The sequence below is a fragment of the Macaca fascicularis genome, chromosome 12, assembly GCF_037993035.2.
Source record: "Macaca fascicularis isolate 582-1 chromosome 12, T2T-MFA8v1.1".
In the NCBI taxonomy this organism is placed as follows: domain Eukaryota; kingdom Metazoa; phylum Chordata; class Mammalia; order Primates; family Cercopithecidae; genus Macaca; species Macaca fascicularis.
In genome coordinates, this window is record NC_088386.1 from 111,236,348 (window position 1) to 111,260,104 (window position 23,757).

Sequence of the window (23,757 nt, forward strand, 5' to 3'; positions counted from 1 at the left end):
TAAGTATGGAATTGGGTGCGTTTGCCTAGAGTTGAGCATTATGTAGAAACTGTTTCAGAAATTCTGCTTTTGATTTTTTAAAGGTGTGGTAAAGTGATACAGATCGGTAATATTCAGAGAACCATTTGGCTTATCCATTGGGTGGATGGAGAGCCCAAATCTGTTGTTATTCTGCCTGTTTGAGTGGATCTTTGTTAGCATATGCTTTTTAGAGGGGGATTTTGAGTTTTGCAGGTTTTTGCATAAAGTTGCGTTTTGAAAATCAATTCCCCCAGAGTGGTGTGGCGTACATTGCGGCTCCCGCCGGTTCTGCTGCTGACAAAGTTGTGATTGAAGCCTGCGACGAACTGGGAATCATCCTCGCTCATACGAACCTTCGGCTCTTCCACCACTGATTCACACGCTGCTTTTTGGCTTGCTTATGTGTAGGTGAACAGTCACGCCTGAAACTTTATGAGAATAACTTTTTAAAAAAATAAAACAGCACCTCTTAATCACTGGATCCATAGCTTTTGGTAGTTGTGTTTTATGTTAAAGATACAGGCTCTTTCAACTGACACATGACACATAAATGAGGAATTCCAGAGCACCCCTGCCTGCCGGAGCTCAGCCCGTCCCACAGCACTGCCTGTGTGAAACATAAACATTCACGGGAACCAAACGGACTGAGCAGCCAGAGGACATGGCACAAGTGTCTTAAAGCTCCATGTTTCCTCCCAGGGGAGTCTTCTCATGCTGTTTTTTTTTTTTTAATGTATTTTTTTGAGATGGAGTCTCGCTCTGTTGCCCAGGCTAGTCAGTGATGTGATCTCAGCTCACTGTAACCTCCGCCTCCCAGGTTCAAGTGATTCTTCTGCCTTAGCCTCCCAAGTAGCTAGGATTACAGGCATGCACCGCCATGCCTGGCTAATTTTTGTATTTTTAGTAGAGACAGGGTTTCACCATGTTGGTTAGGCTGGTCTCGAACTCCTGACTTCGTGATCCACCTGCCTCGGCCCCCCAAAGTGCTGGGATTACAGGCGTGAGCCACCGCGCCTGGGCCTCATGCCATTTATTTTTAATCACACTTCTGAGAAGCTTCGTTGTCTACTTTTCAAACACAGCAGATTGACACCTGTGAACTGGAACCTTAGAGGGGATTAGTAAGTCTTGCTGACACCCTGTATGGATAATCTAATGCATCTTTTTCTTAGTGCTAAGTGAAATGTTTCCCAGAATTTCAGCAGCCATGGATTCACTCTCTGGAGCTACATAAAAATGTCGTCGATGTTCAGTGCTCAGAAATTGTACCCAATATTCCAGTTACAGGCTTATCACTGCAGTGGGCACAGTGGGAGGGCAGTGCCTTCCTTCGTCAGGACAGCCCTGTGGATCTGTGTGTCCTGCCTGTGTGCTTCTGACCATTCCTGTGCATTGCACCTGTGTTCAACTAAAACCCTTTGCCATTGTTCACCTTGACTGATGAGTCCTACCCTCTTCCCAAGTCTTTAACCTACCCCCCCTTGCTAAATAAAAATTTCTGAAGTTTTTTTCTTAATGGTCATGTTTCTAATTTATTTCTGCATCAGCTAGTCTTCCAGCCCCTGCATAGTACCTGCCCACATTGAAACAAGGCTGACTTGTGTGATCAGTAAAACACTGCAGAAAAAATATGACTTTTGAGGCTAGGTCCTAATGCATTGCAACTTTAACCTTGTTTTTTTGGATTACTTCCTCTGGGATAAGCCAAGGCCACGTTGTAAGATTTAAGCAGCCCTCCACAAGGAGAGAAGCCATCTTGCTTACACTTGCTGCCAGCCATATGAGTGAGCCACCTCAGAGGCGGATCCTCCAGCTCCAGTCCCAGGCAACATCTGGCTTCAACCTCTTCAGAGACCTGAGCCAGAACTGCCCAAAAGAGCTCTTGAATTCCTGACCCAGAGATACAGAGAGATGCATGCTGTCGTAAGCCACAAAGTTCTGGGATAATTATGTAGCAGTGAATAGCTAGTACAGATCTTGGCTTATAAATTAAGTGTGCATTGTCTTTTTGATGGTTCTTTGGCTTGACCAAAGGTTAACATTAAGGGTATGATAATGGGAACAGGCTGGGCACTGTGTCTCCCGTCTATAATCCTAGCACTTTGAGAGGATCGCTTGAGGCCAGGCATTCAAGACCAGCCTGGGCAACATAGCAACATCCTCATCTCTAAAAATAAAAAAGAAAATTTTAATTAGCTGGACGTGGTTGCTCGTGTTTGTAGTATTCTTCACACAAATGAAGAATAAATAAATGGAGAACATACAACTCCCATGCAGAAGAATTCTAAGTAATTTACATCAACATTCCACCTTTAAGATGGGCATAACTCCCAGTCCTTAAGTGTGGCCTGTACACAGTGACTTGCTTGCAAAGAGGAGAGTATAGAAATGGGAATAAAATAGTAACTACAGTGGAGAAAACTGACACTTTCTCAGCCAGATGATCAAGGTCAACATCGATAAGGTCATGTTGCTAGGAAATACCTCAAAATGGGAGAATGGCACTTTACCTTTTTGGTCTTCTTTCAAAGACCCTGTACTATCAGCTTAATCATGAGAAAAACATCAGATATAACCTAGCTGAAGGACTTTACAAAATACCTTCCTACTGTCAAGATCATCAAAAAGAAGAGAAGCATGAGAAATTGTCATGCTTAGAAGAGCCTAAGGAGACGTGATGACTAAATACAGTGTGGTGTCCTGGATAGCATACTGGAACAGAAAAAGGACATTAGGTAAAAACTAAGAAAACCTAAAGTGGTTAGTTAATATGTATCAATATTGGTTCACTCATTGTAATAAATGTACTATGCTTTTGTGAAATACTAATAATAGGGGAAATTAGGTGTGATGTATCCTCACAATTTTTTCTGTAAACATAAAACTTAGAAAATAGGCTGGGCGTGGTGGCTCACGCCTGTAATCCCAGCACTTTGGGACGCCAAGGTGGGCGGATCACCTGAGGTCAGGAGTTCAAGACCATCCTGGCCAACATAGTGAAACCCCGTCTCTACTAAGGATACAAAAATTGGCCAGGCGCGGTGGCTCACGCCTGTGGTCCCAGCACTTTGGGAGGCCGAGGTGGGCGGATCACGAGGTCAGGAGATCGAGACCATCCTGGCTAACATGGTGACATCCTATCTCTACTAAAAAATACAAAAAAATTAGCCAGGCGTGGTGGCGGGCGCCTGTAGTCCCAGCTACTCGGGAGGCTGAGGCAGGAGAATGGCGTGAACCCGGCAGGCGGAGCTTGCAGTAGTGAGCTGAGATGGCGCCACTGAACTCCAGCCTGGATGACAGAGCGAGACTTCGTCTCAAAGAAAAAGAAAAAAAGAAATACAAAAATTAGCCAGGTGTGGTGGCACGCGCCTGTAGTCCCAGCTACTTGCGAGGCTGAGGCAGGAGAATTGTGAACCCGGGAGGCGGAGCTTGCAGTGAGATGAGATCGCTCCACTGCACTTCAGCCTGGGCGACAGAGCAAGACTCCGTCTCAAGAAAAATTAAAAAATAAATTAAACTCTTACAAAATAAAAAGCCTATTTAAAAAAGTATATAACCACATTCAAGTATCGTACTAAAAGGATAAGTCGTTTTTAATATTAAATACCCAATCACCTTTAGATCTCACCCAATGGCTAATTTTTTTTTTTTTTTCAGTTTTTTGATTGTGCTACCCAAGCCTGGTACATCCATTGCATTTGATTGGCATATCTCAAGTGTCTTCAACAACTGGTTTCTCCTTTTTAGATTTTTTTCTTGCAGTCAATTGAAGATTTTTGATCCCATAGTGTCCCACATACTGTACTGTGCCATTGCATTCCTGTGATGTCATTTAGTTTGTGCCTCTGCTCCTTTGTTACACATTGATAGCTGTAGTTAACGTAAATTTTTTTAGTTTGATTTATTGAGAATTTAGAAAAAGGTTTTGAAACTTCCCTCCATGAGGATGAGTTTTCCATTTTCTTCCTGCAGATTTATAAATGTTCACTTCATACATATTTGAGGCTAAAAACATGGACACATGTTTAAGGTTATTACTGATTTTGGTTCTGAGTTTTCTTTAATGCATTTTGTCAACCTTTCCCTTTGCACTCAGCCCATTTGTATTCAATTACTGATAATATTTGAGGTCTATTTTTACTATCCTATAAAGTTTGACCCCCTTTTAATTCCTTTCTTCTCCCCCATCACCCCTACCCCACCCCATTCCAAACTCCTGTTGATTCCTGGACTTGAGGTTACATTTTCACTTAGCCTTTTTTTTTAAGACCAGACTAAGGTTTCTATTTACCTTCACTTCGTGTATCTATTCCAGTGCCTACAGTTTCTCCTCTTGTGTTAACTGTGTGCAGTGTCTGTGTGGTGAAGCTTCCGAGACCTTATATGTCTAAGGTTTTTTTTTTTTTTTTTTTGAGACAGATTTTCACTCATGTGGCCCAGGGTGGAGTGCAATGGTGTGCTCTCGGCTCAGTGCAACCTCCACCTCCCAGGTTCAATCGATTCTCCTGCACCAACCTCTCAAGAAGCTGGGATTATAGGTGCACGCCACCACACCCAGCTAATTTTTGTACTTTTAGTAGAGATGGGGTTTCACAATGTTAGCCAGGCTGGTCTCGAACTCCTGACCTCAGGTGATCTGCCTGCCTTGGCCTTTCAAAGTGCTCGGATTATAGGCATGAGCCACCGCACCCGGCCAACTAAGGATATTTTTATCATGCTTGTATATTTGAATTCATTTTGGCTATGCTTACAATTCTCAGTTTTAAATTCTGTAATACTTTAAAAACACTGTTCGGTTTTTTCTTGTATTCATTGTTGTATTTAAAATCTGATGTCAATCTGGTTCTTGTTCCTTCTCAGGAAACTTTTTTTGAGACAAAGTCATTCACTGTTGACCATGGCAGGCTGGAGTGTAGTGGTGTGATCTCCGCTCACCACAGCCTCTGCCTCCGTGGTTGAAGCAGTTTTCATGCCTCAGCCTCTCGAATAGCTGGGACTACGCGTGTGCACCACCACACCGGCCAATTTTTGTGTTTTTAGTGGAGATGGGGTTTCACCATGTTGCCCATACCGGTCTTGAACTCCTGACTTCAGGTGATTTACCCGCCTCAGCCTCCCAAAGTGCTGGGATTACAGGTGTGAGCCACCATGCTTTCTCAGGAAACTTTAATTTTTTCCTGGGTATTTTCAAGCTTCTATAATGTGTCTAGGTGTGGGTGTTACGCGTATTTCCCTTTGTTGGCACTCTGGGTTTTTCATTCTAGGAAACTTATTCCTGTTATTTGTGCTAATATTTCCTCTCCCATTTCTTCTCTCTGTGGTGTTTTATCCAAATGTTAGTATTTCTAAGCAATTCTATATCTCTTAGCCTTTCTTTTATATTTTATATTTCATTTTCTTTTATTCGTCCCTCCAGATTTCTTTAGTCTGGTCTTCTATTTTTTTTTTTTTTTTTTTTTTGAGACGGAGTCTCGCTCTGTCACCCAGGCTGGAGTGCGGTGGCCGGATCTCAGCTCACTACAAGCTCCGCCTCCCGGGTTCACGCCATTCTCCTGCCTCAGCCTCCCGAGTAGCTGGGACTATAGGCGCCCGCCACCTTGCCCGGCTAGTTTTTTGTATTTTTTAGTAGAGACGGGGTTTCACCGTGTTAGCCAGGATGGTCTCGATCTCCTGACCTCGTGATCCGCCCGTCTCGGCCTCCCAAAGTGCTGGGATTACAGGCGTGAGCCACCGCGCCCGGCCTAGTCTGGTCTTCTAATTTACTCATGAATTCTTACAGTGTATCCATTCTGCTGTGTGTCCTGTCTATTGATCTCTTTATTTCAGGAGTTATATTTTTCACTTCAAATATTTCTGGTTTTCTTTTCCAATTGTTGGTATCATCTTTCTAGCTTTGACTATTTCTACTTCTGTTAGAATCTGTAATCTAGTATGTTACTGTTCTTTTAAAATCTGTTTACTCAAGTGTTGTGATATGTTGGCCTGTGAGCTCATTTTCCCTAACACCGGCTACCCAGCAGCACGTGCTTGAGACAGATCAACTGATGCACTCCTCGCCAGCCCCAAGGGGTTCAGGAAGGACAGGTTTGAAAGAACCCTGGGGAGGAGCACCCAAGCAGCAAAAACAACCATTCTTCACTCTAGAAAACGACTCAGTTTAGGGCTGTCAACAGCTTCTTTCTCATTTTACTGTCTCACTTCCCTGCGTTTTGCGAAAAAAAGCGGTGTCCTGCCTTAAGCGAAAGTGCCACCCCTCACACACAAGCTCACTCCTGGGTTCCTCATATTTTGCTCTGTGAGGTGGTGTTTTCCTTTATATGTACTCAAGTTAACGTTGGTGGACGTAACCAGTAACCAAAGAAGTTGAGCACTTTGGGAGGGTCTGGAGCTGGAACCCCATTAACATACGTGTCTAGTACAATTCAATCATTTGAAACGTCAAGACTGGAGTTTCACTGGTATGCATAATGATCTTATGTCTGTTGTTTCCATGGTACTGAAGGAAAGAAGATCCATGATGTAACAATGCCCTGACCAATACCAAGTGTATTTCTATTGGGGGATTCCCTGGGCATAGGGAAAAAACAGTCCATGAAAGGGATTCTCTACTCTTCCTCCCATTGCCTTGCCCTTTGACACCTGCTTCTCTCCAGGCCACCTTTCTAAATAAAGCCCAGCCTATGTCCCTTCCTCAGAGCACAGAACCCTGCAGGCCTTTAAGCTCGCAGTGCCTTCCATTCTTGGACATTTTTATACCTTATTTTTGCCAAGCACTGTGCCAGGCACAAATTTATCTTTAAAAAAAAATTGTAATGAAGTATGCATATAGAAAAGTGCATGAAACTTGTACCATTTAAAGTATAATTTTTAAGCAAACACCTGTGTCACCACCAACCAGGTCAAGAAGGAGATTTTGCTAGAAGGCCCCCACATTCCTGTCCTTGATCACGACTCCATCTTTCCCTCAAGGAAATTGTCTTTGTGCCTCTTAGGACAATGACTACTTTGTTTTGCCAGTCAGTAGGTGGGCAATCTTGGGCACATAGCTTAACCATCTTGGAGTTTGATTCTTCTGTAAAATGGGGATGGATTCACTCCTCCAAAAGGCTGAGTAGCTTCTGGCTAAAAGCACATAGTCTATCAGGTTCAAGTCCCACTTCTGCTACTTACAAACTATGTGATATTTAATGATTCACTTTGCCTTTCCCTCAATTTCTATTTGTAGAATGAGATGAGAACAATACTAACCTCTTAGAGTTGCTCTGAAGAGCAAATGAGATAAAATATTGTGGGCACTTAAAATACCACCTGAGTCATGATAAATACTGTTTCAAAAAGATGCTAATTATTCTTCTCATAATGCTTTTGTGTATATGGAAGCATAGGAACTAGTGGAAGATAACCTATGGAAATTACTATGAAAAATAATAAGTCTATTTATGGATAAGTTTGTTTCAGTTTCCAAATTGGTAGCCACAAAGTTTCTGAGTTCTTTCAACCTTCATCTACTCTTACCCCACATCTCTTCCTCATGAAGGAGCAAAATTAGATTTTCTACAACTAAAGTGGCATTTCTTAAGATTTACATAATGTAAAATTCACCATCTTAACCATTTCAAAGTGTATTGTTCAGCGGTTTTCGGTATATTCACACAATTGTGCAACAATCACCATTATCTGTTCCATAAAGTTTTCATCACTCCAAAAGGTAAGTCTTAGCCATCACCGTCCATTTCCCCTTCGCCCCAGCCCCTGGCAACCAGAAATCTACCTTTTGTTTCTATAGATTTGCCTATTCTGGACATTTTGCATAAATGGGATCACACAATATGTGCTCTTTTGTGTCTGGCTTCAACTTAGCATAATATTTTGAAGGTTTATGTTGTAGCGTGTACATTCCTTTTATGGTCAATTATTTCATTATATGGATATACCACATTTTGTTGATCGATGGACATTGGATTGTTTCCATGTTTTGGCTATTATGAGTGATGCTGCTATGAACATCTGTGTGCAAATTTTTGTGTGAACATATGTTTTCTGTTCTCTTGAGTATATGTCTAGGAATGGAACTGTGAAGTTGTATGGTGACTGTTTAACATTTTGAAGAGCTGCCAGGCTGTTTCCCACAGCAGCCACACCGTTTTACATTTCCACCAGCAATGAATGAGGGTTCCAGTTCCTCCACCATTGCCATATATTTTTGAGTCAAAAATAGCTTTCCAGCACTTGGCCCAGCATCTTACATCTGAAGCTGAATTACAGAGATAGACAGGTTTCATTGTAAAGTCCTGTCCAGCATTCTGGCAAAGGCAGTGCTTCATTCTAGAATGAAATGGCCATTTACAAAGTACCAAGTTGCAAAGGGCTCAGTGGGAGACTCCTTGGCCTTTGACGAATTTTTGCCCAAGGGATCCTGCTGTGGTGGGTAGCTTCAGGGCAGCTGACGCCAGCCCCAGTCCATCACTCGGGGCTGGCTGCCTTGTACGGCTTCAACCAATGCTAATTTCAGTCCTTTGGGGGCCCCACACAAGCTATTTTAGAGGTAAATTTGGCTCCTGAGATTGTTAAAACCTGTATGTCTCTAAAGAGTAAGTAAAAAGGAATTCAAGGAAATGTAAAACACGCTTTAATATCTCATACCTGACTCTACTGAGGAATGTTAAAGGAATTTCCCATTTGGGACTTTCAGCTGAAGCCCCATTTCTGTTGCTCTTTTATTACATATTTTCTTCATTTGTAATTTATACAGGTTTCTATTTGCAATTCAAATGGAATCTTTAATGAGGATATGGAGTAAAACGATGTGATAATGAAAACAATGTGCATTTCAAGTATAAGTGCCATATATTCTTGAAAAAACTTTTAGTTTCTGCAAGGTCATCTTTGTGTTTCTTCTGCTTTATCAGCCTTAATGGTAATCTTTAAATGTTTCCAAACATGGGAAGTCCCAACAGTGGTCTTTTTTTTTTCTTTTCTTAATAGTTGAATTGTCTCCTTCGAAAATGGGATTTTTTAATTGTAACCTGCCACATTCCCTACCACAGAAATGGGAACTTACTAAATAGGAAGCAATTTCAGCACTTAAATGTGCTGATGTGATGTTTCTTAATCACTTTAATGAGTTTCATACCACTAGAAATGGAATAGAAGTTTCAATGGAAATATAATTAAATAGAAAAGTCATTTCCTATACTTGTAATTTCCCCCTGATCGTTTCTTTATTCACCTCCATAGAAAGGGTGCCCTACAGGTGTATAGCGATATTATTATACAGACTTATTTGCATAATTCACTTAGGTTATTAGAGCTGAAAACAATATAAAACATAATACATTTTATTACAAATCAAGTGTAGCAAGGCAATGTAAAACTTTAAAACGATATTTCTTTTTTAAAGTCTGATTAATATTTACTAGTTTTACCTAATTTTTCTTGAATTGTCAATTTCTTGCCTAAAAATAGATTTTTCTTTTAGCAATGCCTTTTCAATGTTGCCTGCTTAAAATAATGCTCGGGGGAAGCAATAACCTGAATCAATAAAAACGGCAAAACATCTTTGGAAATAGTTGATTCTCCTGTTTGAGATCAGAAGTAAACAAACTGTTTAGCTGGGAGCTTATCAAGCCATGCTAAAAGTGTCAGCTGACACAAAGTAAGACACGTTAGATTGGGGTTATCATAGGGGTTTCCCTAAGACAAAACTCTATACTATACTATTTGCTGAGAAATAGTACGAAAGTTTTACCATTCTTGTACTGTGATGCTAAAAGAAAAGGCCATGTAAATGTGTTTAATTTGCTATTCGTTTAATTCATAAATTTAATGTAAGGAGAATCCAACAGACATTTTGGAAAGGGTGGCATTTTTCCTGACCTTAAGTGGGAAACTTGAGGTTTTTTACATTTCAACATAAAAGTAAAGGGGCTTGCTATCCATTTAGTTAATACAGTCCAACTTAAACTGCAATTTTTTTAATTTTTAATTTTGAGATGAAGTCTCACTCTGTCGCCTAGGCTGGAGTGCAATAGCACAATCTTGGCTCACTGCAACCTCCGCCTCCTGGGTTCAAATGATTCTCCTGTCTCAGCCTCCCAACTTATGGGGACCACAGGCATGTTGCCACCATGCCTGGCTAATTTTTTATTTTTTTTGTAGAGACAGGGGTCTTACTATGTTGCTCAGGCTGGCCTCGAACTCCTGAGCTCAAGCAATCCTCCCACCTCGGCCTCTCAGAGTACTGGGATTACAGGTGTGAACCACCATTCCCAGCCCTTACACTGCATTTTAGGGTAAATATTTTTAGGTTTGTAGTTAGGCAAGTGGTTTGAAGCATCATCAGTCTCAAACCATAGCTGCTCTTTCCTTATATTTTTAGATATCAAGACCTTTAAGCAAGATTCAGATGAAGGGCCTGCTTTACCAGCTCACCTGTGAATATGGAGGCACCAGCTTACTTTCTGCAGCACATGTATCTCAGGGGGTCGTCCCTTCCCACAGTGTATAGATTGGTATTGAGACAACATTCTCTCTCCAGGGTGCAGAGATGACCCACATATGTGAGACAGTCATTTACTGTCACCTTTATTTTATACTTTCTGTGGTTTCTAAAAAACATACAGAGTAGCTCTCTTGGTGACTACTGGGCTGATAAAGCTGAAAGATCAGTAATGTTAAACAGAAGTCCAGGGTCTGGGTCTGTATTTTGCTAAGGAACCCTCATCTGAGCTTCATTCTCTGTAAAATTAAGCTCTAAAACCTCTCCTAAATGAGATGGCTAAATGTCAAAGCATTTTGTAAACTGTAAATCAATTCAAATGTGAGTTAGTTTTTTTTTTTCAAATGAACATGAAGTATCTTTCTGTATTTAGTTTTAATATTCTTTGCCAGGTATTTATTGAAATACCTTCTTTCATTGTACAATAGTGTATTTAAAAAGTGCTTTGCATGTCTTGTTTATTATGAACTACTAATTTTTTACTAATTAACAATTAACTATTTGCAGTGGCACTATTATACTATTCTGAATGTCACATTTATTTATTTATTTATTTATTTATTCATTTGTGTTTTTTGACATGGAGCCTTGCTCTGTCCCCCATGCTGGAGTTCAATGGCACAATCTCGGCTCACTGCAACTTCCACCTCCTGGGTTCAAGCCATTCTCCTACCTCAGGCTCCCGAGTAGCTGGGACCAAAGGCACCCACCACCACGCCTGGCAATATTTGTATTTTAAATAGAGACAGAGTTTCACCATGTTGGCCAGGCTGTTCTCAAACTCCTGACCTCAGGTGATGCACCTGCCTCAGCCTCCCAAAGTGCTGGGATTACAGGTGTGAGCCACTGCGCCTGGCCTGAATGTTAAATTTAATCTCAAAGTTTGTTTCCTCAATGTTAAATTGAAAAAGAAATGACCTTTACAGATCAGGAGTAAACAAACTGTTTGGCTGGGAGTTTATCAAGCCATGCAAAAGTGTCAGCTGATCCAAAGTAAGACATGTTAGATTGGGGTTATCATACTATGGGGTTTCCCTAAGATAAAACTCTATATTATACTATTCAAATACTTTTAATATCTTAGTCATTTTTATTTTCCTTGTAGGCAATCTCTTTGAACAGAGGTTTATTCAGTAAAGGAAGGAAAGGTGGAGGAAGGAAAGAATTATAATGGTTAGAAAAGAGTAACTAAAGATTATTTCGATTATACTTCTGAAGAGCAAACTAGCAATTTTAATAAATATTTGGGTTCACTTAAACTTATTAAAGCAGAAAGTATAAGGCTGTCTCCATTAGTGCAGAGATGGAAGTGACAAAAACGAATTCGTTTTTGTAGCAACTGACTTAGAAAATCTTGTACTGAAATCAACAATTAGAGAGACTTGCACATCATAGATTTTCAAATGTTTGCTGAATTGAAAAAGAACATTGACAAGAATTATTTCCCCGCAAAGTGTCTTATGTCAAATAGATGAACTTCACGTTGTGGAATGTAAATCTTTTATTAAAACAGTTGTCTTTCCACAGTAGTAAAGCTTTGGCACATACAGTATAAAAAATAATCACCAACCATAGTTATACCAAATTCCTCTTATCAACTGCATACTAAGTGTTTTCAATACAATTTTTTCCGTATAAAAATACTGGGAAAAATTGATAAATAACAGGTAAGAGAAAGATTTCTAGGCAATTACTAGGATCATTTGGAAAAAGTGAGTACTGTGGATATTTAAAATATCACAGTAACAAGGTCATGCTTGTTCCTACAGTATCACGGGCCAGACACTTAAGTGAAAGCAGAAGTGTTTGGGTGACTTTCCTACTTAAAATTTTGGTCATATCATTTCAATACATGTTGCATCTTGGTTGGCTGCATATGCTTTCCTATTGATCCCACACCAAATCACAAGTTAGAATCACTTCATTTAAAATACTGAGCGGTATTGAATACTTTGAAGCAGAACAGGCAATGTGCAGCCCTCATTTACGAGAAAACTCTCAGGACACTCCCAGGGTGATGCTTGGAGAAGCTGTGAGTTGAGCTGAAGCTGGAGCACTTCCTCCAGAGCAAAGGGCTTAAGAAAGAAACAAGAACTCTAAGATGGGTCTGCTAACATCACTCCAGTTTAGATGGATCTTGGCAGAGAGACACGCTTGTTCCTCTGGGTTGGAAAGATTTACTCTCGGGAATCTTCTCTGTCAGCCTGTACATCTAAAGGCATGAAGCACTCAATTGGGCAATTAACATTCTGTTAAAAAAGAAGGGAAAAAAATTAGTGGCAAATACTGTAAAGTGTACAGAAAAAAAAATGCGGGGAGGTGGGGACTCGTGACAGCTGCTTATAAATAGGATAATATTTCTTCCTAGTTTCAAGAACCTAGCAGCATACTGGGCAATAGGAGATGTTCAAGAGTTAAATAAATGATAACTTAAACTGTATTATAGAACACAGTGTTTCACTTAAGTCATTCATGGGTTTTTTTAAAAAATTAAAATATTTGGTTCATTCTGAAGGAAGATACCTGTAGAAAGGACTGTCTAGTATGAGGGAACACACTCGTGGCGCCAATGCACTTACAGTGTTTGTTCTTTGATGGTATCTCTGAGAATACTGGTTGTAGGACTGACCAGTAGTGCCTTCGGGACTGGGTTCACCCCCAGGTCTGCGGCAGTTGTCACAGCGCCAGCCCTGAGAGAGTAGAGGCATGAAGTCAAATGGGGTTTATGATAACCTGAGGACATCGTAATTTAGTGTTTGAGTTAAAGAAAAATTTCACAGCTTATGCACTGGCCAAATATAAGCAGTTAATCACTAAGGAAACTTTGATGATGATTTCATGCATTTATAATTCTTAGAATACATTTTGGCTTATTACCATATCTTATACCTGTATCTGTCTCTCTGTGTTGTTTCTTTTCCCCTGAAATGTCCTCTCTTCTCCTCCTATTCAAACCTTACCCATCTGCTGAGGCTCATTCCAATCCCAACTTCCTCAACAAGTTCTCTGCACTAGATGATGGAAAAGGTTTTCATAGAATCGTAGCGATTTTAAAAGGGACTTGAGATCACATGAACAAACATTGTCATTTTATAGGTAAGGAAACAAAGACCCAAAGGAGAGGAGTGACTTTGCTTAGAGGGAGCAGGGCAGTCATACAGTGGACCACTGGTGGAGTTGGGGCTGCTACCTAGGAGGTGGGGTGACCCCGGCCATGTTCTTTCTAATGCACCACTTTGCCACTCCCTTCCTAAACTTCCCTAGGCAGAGACATGGTAGCCTTTCGTCCGGCCAGAGATGGCATGGGAGATGGAAACGGGACCAAGCTGAGCCAGTGAGGCTCCTCCCTGAGGTTTTTGCTGGAAATGGGAGGACATACATGTTCTCTTTTACTACTGTTCTTAAGCTGGGAGGGGGTAAAACTGGAGCTCACGGAGGTCAGTCATCAATGACACCATCTGCAGAGACCCCTCTGAAGCATGGCGCCAGTGCATGGGAAGGCACGAGGAGCAAGAGGGACTCCGGGCGCCATTGCTGGAGCAGCCCCTGAAGCCAGTGGGTCCTGGGACTTTTCCATTCTGTGGACCATTTTTGCTTAACTTGAGTTGGACTTTTTTTCTTACAACTAAAATGCAGCCCTAAATAATACAATCACTTTCTTTTTTATATTAGAATTTAAATATTTTGAACATATTTCTCTGTGTAAGCACATATGCCCCTTAATACCTAACACAATACCAGTGACTGCCTCCTTACAGAGTCATTGAATCTTCCTTTCATATGAGAAAGTAACCGTTTCCACTCCTGTCTTATGTTTCATTTAGCACTTTACTTGAGAATGGAATAAGCCTCACACATGAAAGGTTTCATGTGCATAAATAATGAGAAGATGCTGAAGTGAGACCAAAATCAACTTCCCAGCAAATTCACTCTCCATCACACATTTTTAAAACCAGAGTGACTGAATTCCAGAGTGACGATCACAGTCGTTATAAGTGTTAATGGGGGAGAGAGAGAGAGAGAGAGAGAGAGAGAGAGAGAGAGAGAGAGATACTGAATTCAATCTAAATTCCAATCTCCAATTCTCCTCCAGAATTGGGAGCACCTCCCTCCCCATGTAATCACTGGGGGTGAAACAAGATCAGAGTAGTTTCCATGGGCTGCCCCTGGTGGGGTCAAGACAGGCCCCTGAACGCCCTTGCTGCCAGATTAATTTTCCTAAAGATTAATTTTCCCAAAGACTATTTTCCATCATGTTTCTTTGCATCTTGGATACCTGTAATTGGTTAATGCCAAATGCATTAACCAGTGAGTCTCACCCTCGAGTGTGAAGCACGCCCCTCACCTACCAGGATTTGGGGAGTTGCTGGGAGGGCACGTCTTCACTGAAAACAAAGAGCTGTCACGTTCCATTTCTTTTATTTGAGTTACGCGTCATTTTGTTTTGAAATTTCAAATCATATTAGAGAAAGGCATATTATTTTTTGTTATACTGGGCATATTTTAGAAATGGTTGAGAAGTACTGGTTTAAACAATGGGCTGCCAAGGCCCTCCATAAGCCACTTCTTCCCATCTAATTTCTTACCAGAAGACAGCAGGCAGAGGGTTGGCTCACCAAAGCCCACCTGGGCCAGCTCCTTTCGATCCCAGGGGGTGTGCTTTCTGTCTCTCTGCTTTCTACCTTCTCAACTAAACCTTAGGCATCGTAAACTTCAGTCAGTTCATGCTTCTCTTTCTTGCTAATTCCAGCCTACCCAGAACTGTATTTGTCAGACCCACTTAGAACTTAATTAGCTTGACTTCGAAATGTATGCTAATTTAACATCTTCAACTATATCATTAAGAGCCAAGACCATTTCCCATTTCCTCTGTTTTTCCTGTATTACTTAGCACAGTGCTAGACCTGTAACACGGATCTGTTCTGAATCAAGAGAGAGGGTGAAAGAGTGGCATTTTCTTACATCTGAGATATTATTCAAAATATTTAACAACGTTGCCATGGGGACACCAGTCCATCAGAATGGAGCTGGAGGCCTAGAGCTACACTGCACTTAACACTTTAGTTGCTGAAAAATAGAAGCAGCCTGAGAGTAGCAGGGGAGGGGATGGTCTCAGGCTGCCCAGGATGGGGAGAACTGGCTGAAATGAAACACATTCTGCTCACCACTAATTAATTTGACTAGTATCTCTGCTTCACTTTTTTTCAGTGTAAATGATACCTCTGAGATGCCAGGGAGCTTAGGAAAATGATTCTAGCATAGTATAAATGACAGGTATTGCTATTAAGAATGACTCAGGACTCATGTTTTTGGTACTCTACATGCCATTCATTCTTTCTATTACTAGAAATAGTAATTCCTGCCATTCATTCTTTCTAGTACTAGAAATTACTATTACTAGAAAGAATGAATGGCATGTAAGGTAGACATAGAGCTACTCTAGAGCGCTGTGTCAGCAGCTGTATGCCAGCAAGAAACATGGTATTTTAATACTTCCGAAGGGTCTCTGCCCCTCCTGTGTGTACGACACATCCTCGCAGGAGCCCACCCTTTATCTTAGCTAGCTTGTAGGGAGCCTGGCACATCTGGTCTTACCCGCTGGCCTCCAAAGCATGTGCAGGAGCAAATGGCACCGAGATATTCCTTCTGCCACTGTTCTCCTACGTGGTACGTCTTCCCATCATCATAACACGTTGCCTCATCTGCATGTAGACACAAGACAGATGCACGTGTAAGCTGAGAATAATACTGCAGACTTGATCTAGGGGTGGGTTCTATTTCTGTCCTAAATTTGTATCATCACAGTGCAAATTCCACATATTTATGTGAATCATCCATAAGAGAAGTACTACTATACAGATCTTAGGGTGGCATTTCCAAAAATTAGACTTAATATACTGGAAAGGCTCCAATGGGAAGATGGAAATCATATTTTACAAGTTGAATCTACAGACTAATAAAGCTGCTTTCTAGCATTTTACTGCAGATAATGGTCAAAATACTCATGTTGGAAAAGTGCTAAAGTGTCCTGTAATAACATTAAATCATGACTCATTTTTGAAGCTTGTCTTCACTTTCCCAAATCAAAAGACTAAGAAACCCACTGTTCACTCTTCAAGGAGACCTAAAGTCTCCGATCATTTCTGTGAATGAGAGTTACAGCCTGATAATGAAAGTGGGAACGCTTAATAAGGCAACTAAAAATGATCTGTGATGACGTACGAGGGTCACACTTGAATTCTCCTTTTCCATTCCCAAGACACGTGCAGCTCATCATCTGGCCATTTTCTCCCTGACGGTCCCACTTCTCTCCAATCTTGTAGTTCACACCATTGTCATGGCACCATCCTGTAGGGGTGGGGAAAGTCAGGACCAAAAAGTTATTTGTATATTCTGACTCACAAGACAGTGGGTGAACTGGGACATGTCACAGGGTCTTCAGAAGCACGATCTGGAAGAAACAGCAAGTTAAAGATAAAAACCCCTATAACGGGCCATTTTATTTGATTATTTTTATTTATTTAATTTATATATATATATATTTTTGAGACAAAGTCTTGCTCTGTCACCCAGGCTGTAATGAAGTGGTGCAATCTCGGCTCTCTGCAACCTCCATCTCCTGGGTTCATGCAATTCTCCTGCCTCAGCCTCCCGAATAGCTAGGATTACAGGCACTCCCCACCATGCTATTTTTTTTTTTTTTTTTTTTTTTTTTTTGTATTTTTAGTAGAGATGGGGTTTCACCATGTTGGGTAGGCTGGTCTCAAACTCCTGAGCTCAGGTGATCCACCCACCTCAGCCTCCCAAAGTGCTGCGATTACAGGTGTGAGCCACCATGCCTGTCCAATGGGCCATTTCTTTGGTTGACTTTTAAAATATTATTTCTTTATCATTTACCATTTTCTAGGACATTTTAAGATCCAGTTTATTCTGCCACAATCATGACATAAGAATAGTCAGATGAAATGACTTTCATTTGAATTCTCACTATTAAGATTTAAAATTGTGGAAAACTAAAGTGGGATTGGAGTAGACTGTTAGGAATAGATCCTAGATGAAAAATCACTTTTGGATTTGCAGAAACCCTGGATATGAAATAGTTCAATTAACCATAAAACAAGGATCAGCTGATCTCTACATGCCACCACCTGTTTCAGGTACGTGGGAAGAGTAAAAAAAAAAAAAAGAACCTGGATAAAACAAAACAAAAACAAACAAAATGCGAAATTATTGGTTATTATCCACATCAAATAAGACTGGTTCTGTGGAATATCTAAAAGTCACAGTTATATGCCTTTAACTACTATACATAAGAGGTAACGTTTTAACCTCCAGGGCTTGTACAACAAAACACACCTCAGAAGCTTATATAACAATATACTACTTCTTCCATTTTATCAACACTTCAGCCTGCCTTAAGTTACAAAGTAAAATAATTAGACAACTATGACATCAAAACAAAGATTATGTAAGTTTAGCCAAAGAGTCACATAAATGAACTTGACAGCTCTGCTCCCACAATTGCACCTAAGTGCTTAAACAGGTAATAAACGTACAAACTTAAATGTAGTTCGATTTCAGGAGTTAAAAACCACCTACTTGAAGTAAAATATTAAAATTTCCAACTCCTAAACAGCATATGATGTTTTTACTGTTTTTCATTTTCAGATGGTCAAATATGGAAGTCTATATTGAAAACAGCTGGCTCTAAAATTTCAGTCTGTATTAAATGATTTCAAGTATACAAGCTAAGTAAAATACTTTGAAAATCCTTTTTTACCAAGTCCTATATTCCAATCCCATGGGACATGATTTCTGTATGTCTATAGGTGGCTTATTTATAGGCATAATGGTCAACATCTATAAAAATGAACCAATTGTCAATAATAATCACATCTCGTAAACATAAAGAATAAATGAAAGGTTTATAAATTCTAATCCTAAATCTCAAAGCATAATAGATATTTCCTAGGCACATTTTAACTTAAAAAGTTTGAAAAATTAAAACCTATTAGAATTTAAAAATCAAACATTTATCAATTCAAGTTGATTTTTAATGATCTAAAAGCAGATTATCTGTTTTTTCTTTTATATTTCTAGCAACATTCAAGCTACCTGGGCTATGTGTGTGAGGCAAAAGTGTGTGCATGTGTACTATGATATGTGCATGTTTGTTTTATGCTGAAGGAGACAGTGTTTTTGAGTCTAAATGTCCACCTCTGATTTCACTCAACACTAAAGATGAAAAGAGATTTGAAGTTTTTCTGTGTTTCTAATACTCTTAATTAGACCTGGTTCCAAAAGCCTTTAACTTTATCGATTTGTTTTCACAGAAAATTTCAAAAATCAAATTAGCACCATAACCTTATGTTTAATTAATGGTTGTGTTGGCATACAACCCTTGAAATGAAGCAATGTCCACCAAGTAAAATTTCCCATCATTTTTCTATGATGCAAAATATTACTTCGAGTCAAACAGTATTCCCTTGTTTGCTTCATGTTTGGAAGAACCTGTGTCTTCCAAACATGCTTCCTTGGCACATGAGTGCATGCATGGAACTGAGGAGACGAACACGCAAGTGGATGGACAAAGCAACTACTCACTAGATGAATCACATCTGAAATGACCACTTCCAAAGCCTAAGCAGTGGCACAACAGTTTAAAGCCTGATTCAGACATTCGTTCCCACTCATCTCCAACGGCGTAATGGGAAACCGTGTAGGGGTCAAAGCATGAGTCATCCGTAGGTTGGTTCAAGCCTTCATTGACTATGAAGAAAAGGAGGAAAAAGCAAAAAGAGACATCTTATTAATCGATTTGGACCATAAGAAAAAAACTGAATGATTGTATACAATCACTTAATCTACAACAAAAATTTTAGGAGGATTAAGAGGCATTCATCTGTTCTATCAAGGCATTAACTGCTCTAAAAAACCATGCTTAGATGTAGTCAGTGGACACCTGTCACAGGCATCTGACAAGAAGCCCATCTTTTATTTTTCCCTTTGTTTCTAAAATAATTGCCATTTCTGCTAAAACTACTTTATAGAACGTGGAACAGATCTCGAGGCAGTTTAAGCTAGTTGAGAACTTTAGTGGGATGCAAAGACTAGCGATGCCTCTCCACTGGTACCTGAGTGACCTTGGGCTAGCTATTTAACATTGCTCTGCCTCGCTTCCCTCATCTGCAATACTAGGAGAATAATAAAAATATCTATACCTCCTGGGGAATCTTGCGAAGATGATATAAGGTCATGAATTCAAAACATTGACCCTTTTCCAAGGCTTAGAAAGTGTTCACTAAATAAAGAATAATTATTAAGGTTGTCTTTTGCTTATAATGCAAAAGTCTTAGCATTTTAATATACCATTATAATGTAATTTTCAATTTTATTATTTTAATTTTTGCATAATAGTGCAGAAAACCTAGATTTTGGACACTGTTACTATAGTGGTAAGACCGCTTTATCAGTGAGGTCAACGGTTCCAAATAAGAAAAAGCCCTTGGAATGCAGATGATTTAGGAATGAGTAAGGGAGTGTCTTCATGTTACCTAAGATCTTATCTCTTCATGATTTGGAAAAGCTTATTTTAAAAAAAATCTATGCAAACAAAGCATGCTTCAAATTATTCCCTAAAAATTAAATAAACTAATTTACTTTGACTTAAAGTCCCACCATGTATTTTTCTTTTTACAGTGCAAAACTCAACAGCTCAAAAGCAGTAGATATTTGAAGTGCCTAATTTTTAAAAGGCATCACCCTTGAAGAAAAAAGTGTTTTGGAGAGCTAGTAAGTCTGAGACGTCTCAAAGCTGGGAGAACCTGGTTAGAATGTAGAATACTGCTGCTGGGAATAAGGAGTTTAAAAGAAAAATGGAAGGAACTTAAATTGTTCCTAGGGGTTTCTATACTCAAAAGAGCCAAGAGTTAAAATTCCATCCTAACTAAAGTTAAAGAGATGGAATCTTTTTTTTTTTTTTTAAATGACTTAGAAAAGCACGAAGACCTTTTTGCTCTTGAAAATTCTGTTCACGTGGCATTCTGCTAGTAAAATCACAAAAGGCAAAGATAAGCATTACTGTGGCTATGTAATACAACAAACACAAATTAATCTCCTCCCAACCTCTCTCCAGCCAAATGCTCAACTGCTTAATTCACAGGAATTTATACATGTAAAGTAGCACAGTCTTCTATCAGATGAGGGAAGAGACTAAAATTAAGCGACTGGCCTTAGGAATAAAATCTGTCACTTGGCAAAAACAGGACTTAGCACTCTCTGTTGGTGTGGAGTAGAGAACCCTCCTGTTGGAAGATTCGGGATTCACGGTTTTGATTATCTCCTATCTCATGTGCCTTGGTGGATCTTCAGCTGCTTCAAATTGAGAAGCCAGGTGGCACACTATTGATTTAAAAGGATTTCCCAGGTGCTACAGAGAAGAGTCAATGATCTTTTAACCTCTATAGAAGCTTTTGACCTATATAGTCAGGAAAAAAATGGAAATAACGTTGGGAAAAATGGAAATAACATTGGAAAAATGAAATAACATTGGAATAACATTCTCTGCAGACAGAAATGCACAATGGTGGTAGCATTTTATATCAGGAGCAAAAGCCAACTGTCCCCATGTCTGCAGAAGGGGTATTTTCTTTATAGGTAATCATTTCAGTATTTAAGAATCACTCAAGAGGACAGCAGCATGGTGAGATGGAGAGGGTCTGGGGAAAGACATCAGGAAACCTGTGCCCTATATCAACTCAGATACTCACAAGTAAGGACTCAGAGTGTTGTACTAAATAATATTTGAAGTCCCTTCCAGATCTATAATCATATCACCATTTGACAGTCTGTCAATTACGTATGCATTTTGTGAAGACAACAGGATATGGCAGGAGGTGAGGGAGAGATTAATTTAATACAAAGTTGCTCATTTATTTCATGTTGATGTGTTGCATTATTTCCCAAAGATAAAAAGACAATGGCAGCAAAGGTACAGTCAATAGAAAAGCCCATCTCTGGTGTAGAGCAGAGGGGAGCCTGTGTCTTAATAATACGTGTTTACATACCAGAGTTGCCCACGGTAACAACCTCTTCCCGAACCTTATGCCTCTGCTGGTCTTTCAGTGCCTCCACTATGATGTTGTAGGTGGCACCTCTGGTGAGGCCTGTCAGAGTGGCACTGGTAGAAGTTCCAGGAACCCTGAACTGCAATTATCGGTACATCCAAAGCAGAGAAAAAGCATTATAGTGAGGAATGACATGGGCTCTCCTCTTACCAATAACCCTCACTGTTTAAACAAAGCAAAGGAAGACAATAAACAAAAAAAAAAAAAAAACAAAAAAAAAAAAAAAAAAAAGGAGGGTATAGTGGTCCTAACCAGCGGAGGAGAGAAATGGAACAAGGATAGGGGCTAACATTCCTGCCAGATTTTCCTGCCAACAATCTACCTATGTGGTCCGTAGTTAGCAGGAGCCCTCGACAATACTAGAGACAGCCTGCCCTTGATCTTGCTTCAGTCGCAGGTCTGCATAAGCCCTCTGGAAGCTCTGGCCATGTTTGCTTGACATAAAACCTGGACACTGCACTATATGGGAGACACAGTCATGCTACTCCAGGAGATATCTGACCCCAGTGTGGAGTCCTTAAAACAGTTGGGCAAATCCTCAAACCTGTGTTTCTAAGCTCATAAATTTCCTCCAGTGTTGTCAGTTTTTAAATTCTACCACTTTCTAAAAATAACAACATAATAAAAATTGATACTGTCAGTGGGCCGGGTACAGTGGGTGGCTCATGCTTGTAGTCCCAGTACTTTGGGAGGCCAAGGTGGGTGGATTACGAGGTCAGGAGATTGACACCATCCTGGCCAACATCGTGAAACCCCGTCTCTACTAAAAATAGAAAAATTAGCTGTGTGTGGTGGCACGTGCCTGAATCTCAGCTATTTGGGAGGCTGAAGGAGGAGAATCGCTTGAACCAGGGAGGTAGAGGTTGCAGTGAGCCAAGATCACGCCACTGCACTTCAGCCTGGGCAACAGAGCAAGACTCTGTCTCGGGGAAAAAAAAAATTGATACTGTCAACACAAAGAATATACATTTTAGAGAATCAATCACTTATCAGCTGCTATGCACAGCTTAGCCTGGTTTTTTTCTATAGACATATTGTAGATAGTGGGGTTCTTCAAGGACAAATCGCAAAGGTAGTGTTGTAGACTGATGCACACAAATGGAGATTCAGGTAGAATGTTTTTCTTTCTTTTCTAGAATCATCTCTTTGTCCTTACTCAAAAAGGAACCTCAAATGTGTGAGAATAATAGAAATAGTTTCATTTTCTCTATGAAATAAAAGCTAGTGTCTCTCTGGTATATCCTCCAAAGTAGAGCCATGTCGGGATTAAAAAAAAAAAAAAAAAAGGCTTAAATGTGCCATCTTCTAAGAGGTTCTAGAAGGAAAGCCACTTTTTTTTTTTTTTTTTTTTTTCCTTCAAAAGATGGGGTTTCACCACGTTGGCCAGGCTGGTCTTGAACTCCTGACCTCAAGTGATCCACCTGCCTTGGCCTCCCAAAATGCTGGGTGAGCCACTGCACCCAGCCATGAAGCCACTTTTTATCTGAGGGCTGGTCACTTCAGTTACCTAACTTACTCCTTTCTGTGCTGCTCCATGAGAAGTGAAGAGAAAAATTAATTACCTGTAAGGGCTCTTCGTCAGTGCCAACAGGATGACATGAAATGATGTACTCAGAAGTGTCCTGGAATGGGGCCCATGAGATGGTTGTCTGAGAGAGAGCTTCTTGTCCTGTAGAGGCATTTGGATTGAGTCCCAGCCCATGTGGGTAGAGGTGATAGTCTACGTCTTCCCTGGGGATGTGACCAATTTGAATCTCCTCACCTACATTCGGCGGGTATGGTCTTGGCCTATGCCTTATGGGGGTGGCTGTTGTGGGAGGTGTGGTCCGCCTAAAACCATGTTCCTCAAAGATCATTTGTTGCCCAACAGTGGGTTGCTGACCAGAAGTGCCAGGAAGCTGAATACCATTTCCAGTGTCATACCCAGGGTGGGTGATGAAAGGGGTCTTTTGAACTGTGGAAGGAACATCCAAGATCTCTGGTCCATGAAGATTGGGGTGTGGAAGGGTTACCAGTTGGGGAAGCTCGTCTAGCCAAGAGAGGTTAGAGCCAAAAAAGCAAAGCGCATTAAGCTCCAAGAAGCAGCAGCAATAATAATCATCTATTCAGGCA

General features: G+C 40.3%; 2 protein-coding genes across 21 annotated transcripts in view; one reads left to right on the top strand and one right to left on the bottom strand.

Annotated features, from left to right (window-relative positions):
* Positions 1 to 1,537, top strand: part of ATIC (5-aminoimidazole-4-carboxamide ribonucleotide formyltransferase/IMP cyclohydrolase) — a 37,934-nt gene extending 36,397 nt beyond the window's left edge. The window contains exon 16 of the mRNA XM_005574204.5: positions 276 to 1,537. Coding sequence (XP_005574261.3) covers positions 276 to 395 — 120 coding nt within the window. The 3' untranslated portion in view covers positions 396 to 1,537. The remainder of the gene's footprint in view (positions 1 to 275) is intronic.
* Positions 1,538 to 12,005: 10,468 nt separating this feature from the next.
* FN1 (fibronectin 1) overlaps positions 12,006 to 23,757 on the bottom strand; it is a 75,603-nt gene continuing 63,851 nt past the window's right edge. For 4 of the 20 annotated variants that reach the window (XM_005574220.5, XM_005574215.5, XM_045367673.3 and 1 more), the window contains 8 exons: positions 23,408 to 23,599; positions 23,208 to 23,314; positions 21,586 to 21,724; positions 19,124 to 19,288; positions 16,742 to 16,867; positions 16,115 to 16,221; positions 13,099 to 13,209; positions 12,006 to 12,768 (listed from right to left, as the gene is read on the bottom strand). In XM_005574220.5, coding sequence (XP_005574277.3) covers positions 12,697 to 12,768; positions 13,099 to 13,209; positions 16,115 to 16,221; positions 16,742 to 16,867; positions 19,124 to 19,288; positions 21,586 to 21,724; positions 23,208 to 23,314; positions 23,408 to 23,599 — 1,019 coding nt within the window. In that variant the 3' untranslated portion in view covers positions 12,006 to 12,696. Of the gene's footprint in view, positions 12,769 to 13,098; positions 13,210 to 16,114; positions 16,222 to 16,741; positions 16,868 to 19,123; positions 19,289 to 21,585; positions 21,725 to 23,207; positions 23,675 to 23,757 lie in introns of all 20 variants that reach the window. The other 16 variants (XM_005574219.5, XM_005574213.5, XM_045367671.3 and 13 more) reach the window with 4 other exon arrangements.